A 17,869-nucleotide genomic window follows, 5' to 3' on the forward strand; every position below is an offset into this window, starting at 1 on the left:
CAGCACTGTAGGGTACAGTCTCTTAAAATGTCAACATGACACAAGATAAGCTGTAATATACTCATAATGTAGGAAAGTTTAACTGACCTAAACCGATATAACATATAATCTAAATGCTGTTTTTTGCATGAAAAAAAAAGATGATGTCCCGGAGAACCAATGCTGAACTTACCGTGGCTGTCTGTGTGGTGTACAAAGCAGATATTCACAGTCTTTCTATAACAGCCCAGAAAGCCTGTATGCGTTTCCCTGAGCTTGTTATATTTCTGTGCACCTACACCTACCTGCTGGGCTCGGCTGCATGCTGGATCAATATCTCAATTTGCACACAGTAAGAAACTGCAGACTTAAATTCTGTCAGTCTGAAAGCTGTGACTAGCAAGTACGTGTGCACATGTGAACACCAACTGGATAGGTCCAAATTTCCTCTGCAGTACTAAATTCAGCCCAAAGGAAAGGAGTGAAGGAAACTGAGGGAGTAGAGGTAGCAATGAAAAGCTGCTTTGTGCAACAAGAGTACAAAGCACATAAAGAGTCGGTTGCTTTAGTGTTACTGTTGTGATTGATATTTAGTGTATACTATAATATTATCGAAATTAGGTGTGTTTAAAATTAGTATGTGCCATTTCAAGTGTATTTTACACAAAAATTATTCAGGCGAACAGTATTGAAGATGGAAATGATACCTACTACAGTACAAAGTAAGACTAAAAAAACAACATAATATTACAAAATGACTACAACAAACAATTATTTTCAGCATAATTTGATTTGTGATCTTGTTTTGTAATTTTGTGATTTAAACTGCTTGTTTTGTCTGATTAACAGTCCAAAACACAAAGGTATTCAATTTACATGATAAAAATTACAATACAAAACAGAAAAAGCAGCAAAATATTACATTTGAGAAGATGCAGAGAATGTATGTTGTGTGTGAATGTATGAAACATTTTGTAATTGTTTCACACATATAATAATATCACACATCTGCATATTTCTTTGTCAATTAATAATAATATTTAAAAAATCAAATCAGTTTTACCCCTTTCTAGCACAAAATAACTGAAGGCTTCAGTAGCACGCCACCACAACAAGCTTCCCCCAATATCCACTTTGTGCCGAGACCATGTTGACAGCCGAAGAGAGAGAAGTGTGTGATTAATGATAGGGGCCTGGTCATATCAGCAGGCTGGTTAACGGACCCAACCACAAGACAACGCAGGTCACAAAGCACACCCTACCTCATCAGCACCCATCACTACTGGGCACACACTGCAAAGGAAGTTACATCTGCTTTTACCCATAAATATTTTAAGTGAAACAGATTTTTTTTTTTTTTTAAATCAACCAGGGGAGACAATATTTTAAACATTTGAATCAGAAAAAGACAGGCTGCTTCATATTATAACCTACAGATTTTATTTTGAATATTATTTTATTTTTCTTCTTTAGAAAACAAACAAAAAAACTCTACCCAAACATGAGTATTACCCTTACCAGAAACTAAAATGACCGAGAATGAGTGGGGTTAGAAGCAAGAAAATTTCCGGGAAAAACAAAGACCACAAACAGAGAAAAGAAAAGAAAATGAACGACATCAAAAACCCAATGTGGGAAGGATGGAATCTAGCGGCGAGAAGGGGGACTTCACTACCACTAAAACTATCCAAAACCTCTACAGAGATATACAAAACATGAAAACGGAAGTAAAGCAGGAATGAATGGACTTCAAAAACGACTTCAGAAATTGCATTAAAGGGAATGTCTGCAACCACAGTACATGGGTAACTAATGTCATATCAACAAAAAGATTCATAAGATATAAAGACTCATTTTACTATTGAGACTGAGAAATGACTTATACGTTGCAAGATGCACACAATTGATAATATATTTGTTGGAATAAGGAGCTTGGCTGGTGACTTTTACCCCTCATCATCACTGCTTAAAATGTAATTTACCCTCCTTGTGCGGTATGCTTTGCCAAACAGGGAAACTTGTATATAAATGATGTAGTGCTGTATAAAGACCCATATATATATATATATATACAGCACTACATCATTATATACAAGTTTATATAATACATATATATATATATATAAAGTCCATAATCCATAATGTATAATGTTTGGATGTCTAGACGTTGAGGATATTATGATCCCTGGAAATGATGTTGTTGTATTGTACTGTTACTTTTGTCAAAAAAAGAAAAAAAACAACAGCAACAAAAGATCTAATAAAATGTAAGTGTTAAAAAAAGAATATACACATAATATTTCTGCTCTGGACTGAGCGGGAGATCAGAAACAGGATAGTGTTTCATTTATCTGCATACAAACACAGTTGTACACACACATGCACTATATGTGTGTGAAGAGAGAAAGAGAGAAAGAGAAAGTGGAATAGGTGGATAGGGATATGGGGTGAGGTCATGTTGAATTACTTTGCCAACCAGCAATCTGAGAGCTGGGGCATGTCTGAGGAGTGGGGAGCTCAGGTAACAGGAATAACCATAAGACTGTCAGGAAATAACACTGTCTCTTTGAATTGGCATTTCCTGCTACACTAGGAAGGGAAGGAACCTCTGACAAGACTTCACTTTGTCCGGGTTATGTGACAGATAAGGCAGAGGCAGAAATGTGTGTGTTTGTGTGTCTTTAAGCATCTAATACAGATACTACTTTTTTTTTTTTAAACTGTGTAGCTCATGACCATACAAACACAAATAATAATAATTGAACATTCTTTTGATGCTTGTAGTAACCTGTACAATTTGATGTATTGCTTGAGGAAATTTTAACAGGGATGTTGACCTGCTTGAACCTGGGTAATCCACATGAAGGCTGATGCCCTGCCGCATTACACCTTTCTACCTCCAGACATGGGCACACATGCAAATTTGTGTGTGACAACGTGTGTTATGGTTATCTGTCTTACCAGGCGATTGATGCGCACAAACTCCTCTGGTGTCTTAGCCCAGGGTGGCAGCTCCACATCAGAGACGACGGTGCTATCCTCCATCACTCCCAGGTTGTATGTGTTGGCATTGACAAACATCTCTGGGAGGTAGTAGAACTCTGGAATCAGTTCCTACATGGGTACAACGCAAAGACATATTTAACTTTACACAAAGGCAACTTAAAAATGCTACAAATAAGAAGTGATACCGTCAACATCTTTTACCATATGAAGCAGTTAAAGCAATAGTTAGCATGTGGCGGAAATATGCTTATTCACAATGGGCAAATTTAAATAAGAAGATTAATACCACTTACATAGGTGTCTGTTAAATATTAGTAATAACAGTTAATGCAAACCACATCCAAGAACTTCTAAAGTTCACTAATTACCATGTTAAAGCTAAATATTGCTTGTTTAATCCGTACAAAAATTGAAGTGTAAAAAGATTAAATTGCCATTTGATGGATAGTTATATGCTGAAGTCTCCTGGAGTCTCCACTGATTGCCTGGCAACTGCTCAGAGCCAAAAAATAGTCCAGCCACTAACCTCTATAAAAAAAGAATTTGGGACAATTTGGCACTTAAACTTTTATATGAATTAAACAAATGAAACATAACACATTAAATAGAGAGCCTCAGAGGTGTTGGCATGTGGATTTGGTTACTATTTATACTGTTTATTCCAGTCTTTGTGCTAAGCCAACAAGGTGCTGGCTGTAGCTCCATATGTAACTGACATATGTGAGTGGTATCAATCTCCTAATCTAAAACTCTCCAGTGAAAATAAATCAGCGTATTTTCTCAAATGTCAAATTTTAAGTTTAACTACATAAGTGATGTATGGTTCTTTCGGGTAAAATAATAATGCTGAATGACTGAAGCCAAAATGACTGTGACATGACAGAGGTTTGGAAAAACAACAACCAGCCCTAGAAAAGGGGAACATTTTGAAAAATGTAAATGATAGATCTGAAATAGTTTTAAGAAAATCTGAACAACAAGAAGTAAAAGAAGAAGAGAGCAAAAGAAGGGTTATTCTTCTACAAATCAAGTTAGGAAATTATTTTGAGATCGGTTTGTGTGTATCTCTTACAACATTAAAACGGCAGTGTTTTTCTAAATTGTACAATTATCCACGGAAATTACATCTCTGACTGCTTGTCTGCTGCTTACGTCTGTGCTTGGCCACTATAGAGGATGTCAAAAACATTTTGAGCATGCTCTTGGCTGTGGTTTTTCACTATTCGCATTTACTCATTGTCTTTGTTTGTATCAAATCAGCAGAAAAACAGAGAAAAATTAAACAGTCAGCCAAATTCTTTCCTAACTATGATGATTTTATTTGGCTGTCTCAGACAACACAAAGTATTTTCAAACTGCAGGATAGTGAAGAGAAATCTAGCTATGACAGGAGATGTAACTCCATATGTTTAGCCATTCATCATTCTTTACAAAGCAGAACTTGCCATAATGAGGGTAAACATTAAGACAGAGTTTGAGCTTAAAAACATGTAGATAAATCCATACTGCCTTCCAGGTGTCACCAATTATAAGACACCAGGATGAACCAGGGCGTCTCAATTCTTGGCTGCTTCATGTAAATAATAAAAGGAATGTAGAGCATGAAATGTATATAGTGTTGTAAACTGTTGACATTAAAATTGATAGTATAATATGTTTTCCCATTGTCTTGACATGTACTTTATAACACAAAGCACAGGGTCATTCTTACACTGCAACGGGGGATTTATAAATAAATATATGCAAGAGTTGTCTATGTTAGTATAGTAATTTCAGCCTAGTACAACTCTAATAGCTAGCAGGATTTCCTGGTATAATTAGTGGAGCAATACAATTTTTACCACATAGACCAGATGACAGTAATTTTTGTTGTGATCTGACGGTAGCCTGGCTGTCTGTGAAGAAAGCTCGTGTGACTACAAGTGCTGACTGCCCCTCTTGAGAAAGACAGACAAGATACAAACATGTTGACAGTCTGACATCAGAGATGAGCAGACCGCTGCTAACACCAAGCTGACATGCACAAGTCTGTCAGGCCAGCACCATTAAAGACAGCTTGGCATGCAAATATTTTGTAGTGAGTGTTTCATATTAAAAATGGTCAAATGTTATGCGCTTAACAAATGCACTCAAATACTAACACGACTCATGCACGACACAGCTACCTCTCATCAACGGGGTGAAAACATCTAATCAAATGAGCAAGCAAACACACAGGTTTAAAACAACACAGCACTTCCTCACTTCTAAAATCTCTTCACCCCACAAAACCTGACCTAAAACTAAAGGTCAACCTCTTAACGAGCCCTCCAGCTCACCCAGGTTCACTGGCTGCAGCCTCCTGTAAATTTGAGCAGGAGGTGGCAGGCTGTATGCGCATACACACTCACACACACACACACACACAAAACCTTGAGGGCTTTGCTCCCCAACACTCAAGCCTGCCTTGGATGGCCCATTATGTGCAATGGCCCCTTTGCTCTGGCCTGGTCAGAGGCCAGCCCCTCTGATCCCCAATCCTGTCCTGTCATGGGTCACTGGAAAGGGCTCTGGCCCCTGGGCTCCCCTACTACACTTCCACTGTTGCTACCTCTAACCTCTCTTGCCTTCCCTCTCCCCCTCTGATGCCTTTGGGCTGAGGCTAGAGGTCAGGGGATTGGGGACTCCAGGTCATGCTAGCGTCACCCAGGCTAGAGACACATTGAATCTGGGTGTTGTACCTATTATCACCTCTTCTTTAACAGTGTGGTATGAAAACACTGGGGCTTTTTGCCCTCTGGCAGGGACAGAGGGTTGCTATCAATAGCTCCAGTGCTAAAGCTAAATGGTGTACTTAGCATACTAAATTGATACATCTCACCACTAATTCCTCCTTTGCCGAAACATGAATGTGTGCGTCCAAGTGGATAAAGTCGACGGACTTGCATTCAGAATATGCTAAAAATTCAAACTGAACAAGGAAACAGTGTGATGTGGTCCAGATTTCCCCTTTGTTTTGATGTGAGGTTGAGCTCTCACAGTTTGATCCACATTGACAGGTCTAGACTGAGAGAGCAAACGAGGGCTCTTGTTGGGCTTTCGCAATCAAGCATTGGCCAGCTACGCAGTAACACAATCCATATGTTTTATCGGCGGGATGCAAGGGGGTGGTGAACGCAATCAAGCGTCAAAACCCCCCAACACCACCGCTGTTCCCCCATCCAGTGACCCAGTGCCAGGAGACCAAGCAAAACTCTGCTTTGACATAGAATGTCTGACTGTAGTCGTAAATGTTTTAGGAGAGCAGTTAAAGTGTGCACTGGGGGTTCGAAGGCCCTCAGTATGAGAATGACCTGTGCTGTTTCAGGGCAGATCCAACAGCTCAGCAGAGTTTGGGGGCCCAATGGGCAGGGATTCAAGTCCAGGTTATAGCTGGCTGAATCTGAGACAGACGGCTGGGACAGATGAGGATTAGTCTAACGCTTTGATCAGAAGAGCAGGAAGCTTTCATTGCAAAGGGACAATGATTGGTGGTGACTGGACATTACTCTTTAGAAACCTTTTCTTCTTTGTCCGTAAAGATGCTGTATAGGGATTTATCCTGCAGTGCTCAGTCCTTTATCTCTTCCAACTTCAACTTTGTTACAAGTCCACCATTAAAAAAGGAAAAAAGGCAACTTTTTGGAAGGTGTTTTATGTTATGTGTGCTCATGCATCATTGTGTACAGTACCTTAACATCAGATGTGTCTCTCTGGCAGTTTCTCCAGGCCCGGGACACTGAAGAGAAGGTACGGTCAGCATGGTCAAACTTCCCACCTTGGAAGTTAAGGAAGAACGTTGTGAAGGGCTCCTATGAATTACAAAAAGGGGATATGAATCAGAGCTCAGGATTCTGCTGCAGTAATTGGCAAGCACCTATTGTGAAGGGTAAAATACAATCCTTTGTGGTGCAATAAAAACATATAATAAAACTCTGCTGTGTACCCCAAATGCATACTGCATACTAATTTTCCACAATATATACTACATATCACAGAATACTGTTTTGCAGTTAATTTTCAGCAAATGTTGCCTACAACATGTCTCGTACTAATCATAAATGAAAAAAGAAACATCTTCATATCATCTGCAACCTTAAAACAACTGGCAAATGTGAGGAGCTGCCATTTAGTGTTTTTTTCCAGCTGTTTTCTTGTCCATTTTATTATTTTTTAGATTCCAGCAGGCTGTAATGCTCCCTTCTACACATGCTGCACACCCAAAAAACAACTATATTTAGTATGCATACTGTCTGCTTTGAGTATATTGAATTTTATTTTAGCTTTCCATTGTGAACACACTACACTCTGCTTAGAATGAGTATGTAGTCTTTATTTAATTTATTGGTTAATATGTGGGACAAAATGTACTCTTTTTACAGCCCCCCAAACAAATTGGAGTCGCAAAATGAACAAGTGAAATAACAACAATCCCAGTGAGATACTGAAGCCAATAATCCTGTGCTCCTGATGCATTTCTAATCATGTATAATCTTGTTAGGACAGATCAATAGTCTCTCTCATGAAATAGCCCCCAAGTGACATGGGCACAATATACTAGGACACAGCTACAGATTAATACTGTGGATGGCAAATTAAGTTCAGCCTGAAATGATGTAATTCTCACTTTAACAAAAGTGTAAGAGGTTAAAACAACAGAGGAATAAGTGTTCTGTGAAATGTCACAAACAACATAGCACACAAAAACAGTTCACAGTTATTGCATAAACAGTTTTCTCAGTTAAATCTCTGATGTTAAATTTGATCTTTGAGTGAGGGTTTCTGGTAAAGTGGTTTTAGAGTAAGCCAGGTAATGATGTGCAGGGATCAATGAGGTAACTCTACTGGGAGTCACTGAGACAGTGAGCAACTGGGACAATAACAGCAAAAAAACTGCACGTTGGAGAAACTTAGTAACCTCCTTCTCCCTTGAGTGCAGTATGGAAAGATTGATGGCATCCATTCAACAAAGGTACTGAAAGAGAGCGCTCCTTGTGCACAATTGAACACTGCATATGCTCTTCAAAAACAAATCAGAGCTCATATAATGCCTATTATTTGAAAAAAAAAAAAGAAAAGAAAAAAACTTGAAAATAAACATTTATTTCAGACATAGTCAGACATATTGAATTGCATCATTTTTTGCTGTTCTATTATTATATGGCAACAACATACAATATCATAAATAAGTACAGCAATAAATGAGGAACAATATGCATGTGATGAAATATTTAGCATATAAATACTCTCAATTTGATGAAAACAAATTTGTCTGAATGAAGGAGAGGCCCAATTAAGAATAAATTAATGACAACTACAAAACGAAGGAAACTACAAAAGGGAATATAGATAAAAAATTCCATAAAAAAATATTTGACAAATATCTTATATGTATACTTTTAACATTCAGTGGAAGCGGGGCCTTTAATCACAACCAGTGTAGAGCTTGTGAGAAACGCTATCTATCAGTCTAAGAGCCAACAACAAAAAATGTTGCCAATGATTTTTTTTGGATATAACAAGAACATTTTAAATGACGAACTCCCATATATTTATTTTACTTACAATACGAAGTAGCCACATCATTGTGAAGCTGGAGGTGGAATAGTGGGTGCCGTAGTGGAACTTTGGCACCTGATCATCCTCCCAGGACTCATATCGGTCTGAAAAGAACGCTGCCCTCTTGGGGTTCAGAGCACCGATGGGCTATGGAGAAATTTGGACATAAAACATATTTGAAGAAATGTTAAAAATGAAAAATAACCTTTGACTTCTCTTAACTACTGGGAAGAGGCAGTGTTGAATCTTACAGTGAATACATTCTGTGACCGTGATTTGCAGCATAACAGTTGCAAGGCAAATGAAGCTAGTAACCTTTGTGCAATCTCAAATGAATATTAGATGATGTTTCCCTTCAGACAGAGATCAATCCTTTCCCACAGAGTGCTTTTTAGAGGCTGTGAAACAGAGCCCCTGCAGCTGTAGTCTGTCAGAGAAAACTAATGTGCTCCAATGAAAGAGGGCCTACTAGGAATATCAATAGCAAGGCTGTGGGTTCCTTTAATTTATACTTTTATTAATCTGTAACTAATACACTGGTCACAAGCCCTATTTGTAGTCTAGAAAAATGGTTAAGTTGCATTAATTTTCCATCGCTCTTCAAAAACCAATAAGCCTGTGCTGCTCAGCTATTATTTAAATACTCATTTATAGAAATCACTTTCAGGCTGGTTCAATTTTTATTAGTCTTCTGTTGGCTGTGCCTCATTCTCTCAAACCCCCCTTAATCTATCTCCCTCTCACACATACATACACACACTCACACACACACTCACACACAGACACACACACACAGACCAGATCAATGGTAATGGAATGATGGCCTTTTGAGGATGAGGGCCTAGTAGGGCGTGGATCAATTGAATCTCTTTCATATCATAGGGTGCCTGTCACAGCAAGACTCATCGAGCCCCCCGGCTTTGATATCGATCTGTGCTACGGCTACTGTTTTGTGTTGGTGTAATGGGGCATTCTTATGTGCATGTATTTGTGTGTATTGGACAAGATACACACGCAGTGTTTCTGCAGAATTGGTTGCTTTTTCTGAACAGTGTGTGTATAATTTGGGTTATTTTGTAAGCAGTGTTTCTGAGTGCACGCGTATTTACACAGTGAAATGTGTATACTGTGCAGCTCTGTGTTGACAGTGATACACTATGGGCTTCCTCAGGGCCACTGGGGGTGGGTGAGTACACACGGTGAATTATACATCACACCCATTGGTCTGATTTATAGCCCTAATAACAGTCGACTCATTAAAAAAGAAAAGGGTGAGGAGGCATATAAAATAAAAAAAGACTGAAAGTGCCACAGTGACAGAGAGCGAGAGAGAATTGTGTGTGAGTGCATGTGGGGGCTGTTGGTTTGCGCGAGCCCGACATTGTTTACTGCTGTAAATTACTGTGGGGTTGGCGCTCTCAGCTTACAGTAGCTACAACAGAGCAGCAGTGACGGCGCCGTACATCAGAGCAGAGCACCCGGCAGTGTGCTGATGGAACGCCTACTGCCGCCCCACTGCAGATTGGCCTAATATGTCATGGCAAAGAATAGCGCTCTGATGAGCACTCAGATAAATGAACCAATTTTGTAGTTTTAATTAGACTAGAGAGTTAGCTACAGAACAAAATTGTGCTGGTGCTTTGAGGAAGGAAGCATCTGCACATTAATCTTGGATTAGTCTTAATAAGTTCTTTATCAAGAGTGGCAATGGAGATGGTGTTACACAGTCATTTTGGAGTTACTGTGATGAAAAATCACCAATAAATAGTACACATGTTTTATGATCATATTCATGTTTTCAACAGTCTATTACTATCAGAGTATTATGACATTTTATGTCAAACCACTAGAAACATGCATGAATGCATGCGGCATGTAAAGAATTAAAAACATAATTATTAGTCCAATACTGCCAAAGCATTAGGAACTGACAGAGTGTGAAAGAAACATTAAGCTGATCATTTAGATTATCAATAATGCTGGCAGATGCCAACCTGGCTGAAATGTCCTCCACAGTAAATAAGCTAATTAAGTTACATAACATAATGATTTCAAAAATGTGTATGTATACCAAAGAAATACACTGGCATAAGAGACAACAAAGATCTTCCTGACAACTATTATAAGAACATTATCCAGTGTTACTTTGCTTTTAAAACAATAATGGGTCACTGGTGATGAAGTATAATGGCTTACCGACTATTTGAGCATCACTAGGGCTTTGAGTCATAAATCAAAAGAGCCTTTTGAAAGGAGTGTTTATGTATAATGTCCTATTTAAACAGTGAAAATGGTGTGGAGGGCCTGGGGGATAAACATATGGGGCACGTATGGTGAAATCAATACACCATTAGCTGATCTGGCTGTGAGTAGTAGGTTATAGCACAAAGGTACAAGGAGCGCTCAATAAATCCTCACTATTTCTCTTGCGATGTAAATGCAGACTACCTAATCCATGGTTTGAAGGGTTAACAATAATTGAATTGCTTATTTAGCTTCATTAAAACTGAACAATTAGACTGAGCATACTTTTCTTTATATGGAATTATGTGATGCAATTGACCAATGATATTAATCCTACATCTATGCATTGTATATGTAGGACAAGTGTATTTTTGTGGGGAAATGTGTGACAGTGTGAAGGACTGGTGTGTAATAAATGTAGGAGGAATCTAAAAAACAGTGGAGAGTTACAACACATGCAGTCAGTTCTAGTGTGTGCTTATCGTGACTACAATGTTATCTCGGGGGTCGGCGTTTGATGTCAGGTTGAGGTTAGAGTTTATGATAAGAAAGTCCCTGGGGTCACAATGGCTCTGGCAGAAGGGAACATAAATTCTGTGTGGCCTCTGCTGTGCTGGGGATGATGACAGTGTGTGACACACACACACGTTCATGGCAATTGGGCTTCTCAGTGTCACTGGAGGCTTCTCAGATGACCTGTTTCTATAAGAGACAACCACCAACGTGACATAAGAGGGGGATAAGAGAGACATGGAGGGTGAGAAAGAGAAGGGAGAGGAGAAAGAAAGAGTGACAGACAAACAGAGGGAGACAGAAAACTGAAACAATAAAGAGGAAAGAAAGCAGGAGAAAACAAACCGAGCAATGTGGTGATGATAGACGCATAGACATACAACACTGAACTAACCGTGAAGGTCAGAAGACATTAAGATGCGAAGAAAAGAAACAGCGCACAAACGACTGCGGGTGCAGAATTGACAGGGTGGGGGTTTATTTTGGAGGGCTGCACAGCACTGCATGGCCTTTTCCAGACACTGCCACGGTCCAGTGGTCATACACTGATATCACACGCGTGTCAACAACATGAATAAAACAGATGTAATAAAGACTGGCCCCGCTCCCTCCCCTCTTTCTACTGCTACTCCAGGAGAATAAAGCCCAGGGACGGCAAATGATGTTGTTCTTCTCTCCTCCTCTTCCTTTTGCTCTCCGATTGTCTTTCTGTTTCTCCTCCTTTCACCCATCTCCCCTTCATTCAGTTCAGTCCCTGGGGCTGTGAGGCTTGACTGAGCACAGAGGCTGAGCTGTCCAAACTCCATGGCAGTGCAAAGGAGAAGAGCGGGAGGCAGAAATAAGCTAAGAAACTGAAGGAGGGCTTCATGCTTGTGTATGTGTGTTTGTGTGAGTCTGTGTGCGTTGGCGGGGCAAGTACAACTGTCACATTTCAGCCTACTGGGCAACATGAAGCCAGATAAACACAGAAATTATGCAGCCTCATACAGTGCAGAAAGCTACACTGGGAGGGATGAAAACAGAGGATAGAGACACAGAGGAGCAGATTGAAAGTGAAAGCAGGGCTGGAAAGAATCTAAGGGACAAGGTGTTGACTGTTGGGGTGTTTGAATCTGTATGACAAGGCAGTGTGAAAGAAAGGAAGTGTGGGTGGATGGTCCATGTGTGTTTCACAGCCATGGTATTCGTGCAGGGTTGTAATATTGTACAGAAAATTGTTTTCCACCCTCTTTACATTCACAGTTTCATGCATTTTAATGTTTGCCTAAGGGGTTGGTCATGCCAGAATTTAAACAGTCAAATAATGGGTGAAAACAAAAATATTTAAGGAATCACAGCTATCAGTGGAAATAAATGTAATAAATAAACCATAACTCTAATTAAATCTACCATATTTTACAGTTGGTCAATCAAATACATGCAAGCATACTTTCCCACTAGGTTCATCTGTAACATGAACATCATACTACTGCTCACCTCACATTCGTCGTTATGAAAGATAAAATAATTTCTTCCACTTTGAATTTTTGTGTGAAAAAGCCTTAAAAACCACGGATCAGTTAACCGTTATATGTTCCATTTTCTCTCAGAAGCAGAGCACCTCTCAGTTTGCATGAACATGGGCCCCAGGACCAGAACAAATGCCCTCAAGTGTAACTCTGAAATGCATTTCCTCCAACGTATCCCCTGTCCATTAACACATACCTTTTTTGTTTCCATGGCTGATTTATTCAGTCATTTTGGTTCCAGCAGCTACACAGTCGCTCAATCATCTCACTCTAAAACTAATCCTCTGTCCTCCCACCACTGGACACCATTACACACAACTGATGTTCTGTCCAATGAGAAGAGCTGGTAAGCTTAGGAGTGTGTGTGTTTCTTTTTACCTTTTTTTCCCTGTGTGTGTGTATGTGTGTAAAACAGTAAGTTCATGCAAGTAAATAATTGCATGTCTACTTACAATATGCGAGAGAATCTTTTAAGCTGTTCCAGCAATGAGAGCATGTTTATTTATGTGTGAGGGGGTATCAAAGGGCAAGTTTAATTGTTTTAAGCCCAATCACTTGATGCCTGGAGCTACCACGGAGTATTACTTCACTTCCTGGGGTGTTGTGGAAGGTCAAACTTGAAAGAATTCAATTATGAAGTTTGAATTATGGACAAAAACGATAGCTAAACCAGAAAATGGGAGTCATGTAAGGTTTAAATCCGCTTTAAGTGCAGAAAGGCTGCCCAAACGGACAAAAGTTGACAACTAATAATAAGGATTATCTGTGATGTATGTCACTTGCAATTTTGGAAAATCTGTCACAGTATTACCCCAATTTCATACATTTGCAAAGAAGGAGGGATGATTAAAAAAAATGTTTTGAATCGAGCTAATACTACCTGCTTTTAAACATGATGAGAAGGACAGCCCTACTCCTGAGAAAAGATAGTAATCAGCCACCAGTGATTAAAGAGCTGGTTCACTAAACTATGATCAATGGCAATTACACGGCCACTAAATGGACTTTGGAATACACACACACACACACACACACACACACACACACACACACACACACACACACACACACACACACACACACACACACACACACACACACACACACACACACACACACACACACACACACACACACACAGCAAATGTTTCCTGTATCTTAACTACCCTCTTTGGAATAACAAAAGACTAAAGCAGGAGGAGCAGATCCACCTTGAATATCTTACCTTGGACAGATCTCTGAAATTGCTGGGCAGAGTGAGGTCAAGCTCCTCTGAGTCGTAGTTGGTGATAACCCAGGGGAAGACCGGGTACTGGTTTAGGTCATTAAAGGTTCGACCTAGTGAAAGGAAACAAAGTGAAAAAAAGAAAATAAAGATAGTATAAATAATTGCATCAAGGAGTGAAAGTTGTGTTATATTTAGTGTTAGTGTTTCTATTTCCATGTATGTGCCTCCATCCGTAATAACTTCACACAGGTGTTTGGTGGTGTCCTCACCAGAGATGGTGTTGAGAAAGATGAGGTACTCAAAGTTGGAAATCTCACGACGTTGCCAGCGCTGGGTCATGTTGGATGCCTTGAATAGCTGCTTTGGTGTGGCCAGAGATATACGTCTACAGGGAGAAACACAGAAAGACAACATTAAAACAACTGTAGTCATCGTTTTCTCTCATTGTAGTCATGCAGTCACCACATCAGGAGAACAGCACATAGCAGGCTGAAGAAAGCCTTAGGCTTTATTAGACTTTTGTAATTCAATTGTTATTTTATGAAAAATCTATTGGACTTACAGTTTTGCTAATTAAGAAGACAAAATATGCAGTAAACTTGGTTGGACACACATATATGCATGTACACACACACACACACACACACACACACACACACACACACACACACACACACACACACACACACACACACACACACACACACACACACACACACACACACACACACACACACACACACACACACACACACACACACACACACACACAGGGCCTCCAGTGTGATGTATGCAGTAGGACAAAAACAAATGACCCCCAATCCAATTAAAACAAAGGAAAATGATGGAATTAATCACTGTCAGCTTGTGATTATAGTCATTAGGCCTCTCAAAAGTGAAAATACGACTTTCCAACTATGAGTGTACCACAAGACCCACTATTTTGTATTTTGTCATCAAGCAATAATGTGCATTGATATAGTGTCTATGTAGGTGTCTGTTTTTTTTTAATATCTCCTGTAGAACAGATTATAATTAAATAGTGTCATTTAGACAGGTGAAAAGACTGATGGTGCTTGATATTGGCAAACTGTTTTAAAAGAAAAATGATTATATCAAATTATGATAATAATATTAATGGATAATGAAGTGTGGTTGTGTAATTATTGTTGCAGCACCCCGAACATGAACTAATTTGTGCTGTGCTGGCTATATGAGATGGTGTGTGTGCACTGAGCTGCCCTGTGCAGCTGTCCTCAGGTCAACAAGCAAATTGTCTCCCTGGCCTACAAACTAGCCTGATTAATGAGCCCAACACAACCACACACACATTCTCTCACCCTATACCTGTGTTTGTGTTACATACACACACTCTCCTACAGCCACACTGACTCATTACTGGATGCACTTTGTTACTCAAACTGATTACACAGCCGTCAGTGTTATACTATTTACATGTAGTACTTTGTTCTTCTTAGTATTGAGAAAACATTTTTCCTGTAGACTTGAATCTTCCTGTCAAACATATTGCCTCCCAAAATTGTTCACACTTCCAACCACACTGACACTGTTATCTCAGATTAATAAAGACAAAAATTTCACAATATGGAGGATGAAACCTGGCAGCAAACTTTATCCTTGTCAATTTCTGGCCATGTCTTTTTTTAAACTGTATTTTAATTCATTAGAAATATTAATTCATAATTATAATTCAGTCAAAATTAGAAATGTAATTTACAGAAACCTGCAATCACCATGTTTACAATTTGGACTATAATTGCTAATTTTGCGCAAGATTTGCATTATTATATTATGTAGTTTTTGTGTCATGTCAAATGTGTCATAAAAAGCACCATTAGACCTCCTGGGCAATACTTATACTACATAACTTTTTTTAACCTCCGAAGGACCTTACCTAGGGAACGTACATGCCAGCATTGGGCTTGGCTTTAGCGCTGCCTGGACACAGAGCGTGATGTGAAGGAAGGCAGAGAAGGGGAGGGGAAGTGTGCCCCGCAGGCTTCAAGCAACTATTTGCTCCACACTGATGGAAATAAATAAATAAACTGGACTATGTTTGTGTGAAGCCAATTAGGCGGCTGAGGTGAGGAGAGAGTGGGCGGGATGGACAAATCAGTGACCAACCTCTTTGTACTGCATTTGGCAGTAAGAAAGGGAGGGAGAAAATCCAGTTTAGGGTTTTAGTATGTAAGTTACAACAATGTGAACGCTGTCTATTCCTATTTCACTCTCTCCCTCCCTCCCTCCTTTGGTCTTTCCATAATTTCAACATTCGAATGCAAGAGTGATGATGTACGAGCTGTAAACAAGTCTTTAGGGAATTATTAGAATGACCTGACACATATTTGAGTACCTCATAAAAGAGTGATTGTATATGTATGTGTGTAACTGTGTGTCTAACCTGGTCTGTGGAAGGCCAAAGTTGGTGCCCACCCCAACACGTGGAAGACTGTGGACCACCTTCTTGACAGCGGCTGCATCTGGGAAGTTTAACATGACGGCCGCTGTAGGTGGCACAGAAAATAGCCCAGTTATATCAAGAGTTATCTTCTGTATATGACATCAAATCATCACATTGCCTTTGAACACATTTTGATAAAAAGGTTTCCAGTACTAATCTGCAATATTAAAGGAACCAAGAAACTTAGTATGCATATCAGTCAGGGTTACAACAAAAAAAGATGTTTACATATGGGTAATTGTTGTGCTGTCTTACTTCTGTTTGCCATGAAGATTTCCAGAGCAGTATTTTGCAGTAAGTAGCGCCTGGAAAAGACAGCGCGGATTTCCGTGAACAGCCATTTCCCATGAAGACCTTCTGTGTAGGCTAAAATCTGGAAGACAGAACAGAAAAACAGACCAAAGTGGAGGTGAGGGGTTATATTTAAATGAAATAACAAAAGAGTAAAGAAAAAAAATTATAATAGGACAGAGAAGGACAGACAAGATCAGAGAAGAGGGAGGGAGGGGAAGACGAGTAGTAAGGCTTTGCTAGTTCATTTTTCACACAGTGATGGCACGAGGGCCTGAAGAGCACGATTAATGTCTTATATTGATCAGCCTCAATGAAAAAGAGATTCTTTTAGCAAGAAAATGGACACTATTCAGCTGGAGGGAGTGATGGAAATGTTTAGTTCACTAAAAGATAATCCATATTACAGCCCAGGAATAGCAAAATTTACAATGTATATCAGAAAATGACAATACATATAAGCAATGAAAAATATATTGCATTCATGTGACAAAGAAGAGGTTAGGAGTCTATTTTATGCTAATCATCTGATTACACTATTTTTTGTACTTCCATAGAGGTGACTGACACAGGGGTTAAACAACATTATGTTAGCTAGCTCCATATTTAAAAATGCTTCGATGATCTAAGCTTAATCTGTCCCCATGGAGATTGTGGTTGCTCTCGGAGTAACTTGTTCGGATGGCTGTCACAAAGCCTGACAGACCGAGATGCTTAGCCCTGCCCCTGTGATTCGTACTCCTACTAATCCAGCATTTAGATGTGCTACTATCCTACTTAGCACTGCTTCGTTAACTAGACTTTTGTTTCACCCTCTGCTGTTAGTTTCAAAAGTGTCTGCTGACAGGGGGCGAACAGGGATATAGTAGAAAGGTTTCACAGTTTAAGTTTTCACAGCATGGTTCAGAGACTGCGTTATTAATCATAAATATTCAAATAAGAGCTAGCAAGCTAGGTCTAGTGTTAAGTTAACGGAGCTCATTAAAGGCAGGGGACAGCAGAAGGACCAGCTGAGGCCTTAAGCGGAGGACAGCCTCTCCC

The 17,869-nt window shown here is 39.5% G+C and overlaps 1 protein-coding gene across 3 annotated transcripts in view; it reads right to left on the minus strand.

The window, feature by feature from the left end:
* lrba (LPS-responsive vesicle trafficking, beach and anchor containing) overlaps positions 1–17,869 on the minus strand; it is a 184,977-nt gene that overhangs the window by 37,018 nt on the left and 130,090 nt on the right. For all 3 annotated transcript variants that reach the window (XM_062432960.1, XM_062432951.1, XM_062432944.1), the window contains exons 40-46: positions 16,793–16,910; positions 16,478–16,580; positions 14,325–14,440; positions 14,053–14,165; positions 8,569–8,709; positions 6,696–6,815; positions 2,941–3,093 (exon numbers count right to left, since the gene is read on the minus strand). In XM_062432960.1, the coding sequence (XP_062288944.1) occupies positions 2,941–3,093; positions 6,696–6,815; positions 8,569–8,709; positions 14,053–14,165; positions 14,325–14,440; positions 16,478–16,580; positions 16,793–16,910 (864 nt within the window). The remainder of the gene's footprint in view (positions 1–2,940; positions 3,094–6,695; positions 6,816–8,568; positions 8,710–14,052; positions 14,166–14,324; positions 14,441–16,477; positions 16,581–16,792; positions 16,911–17,869) is intronic.

This window comes from Scomber scombrus, chromosome 2 (assembly GCF_963691925.1).
Source record: "Scomber scombrus chromosome 2, fScoSco1.1, whole genome shotgun sequence".
NCBI classification, from domain to species: Eukaryota; Metazoa; Chordata; class Actinopteri; order Scombriformes; family Scombridae; genus Scomber; species Scomber scombrus.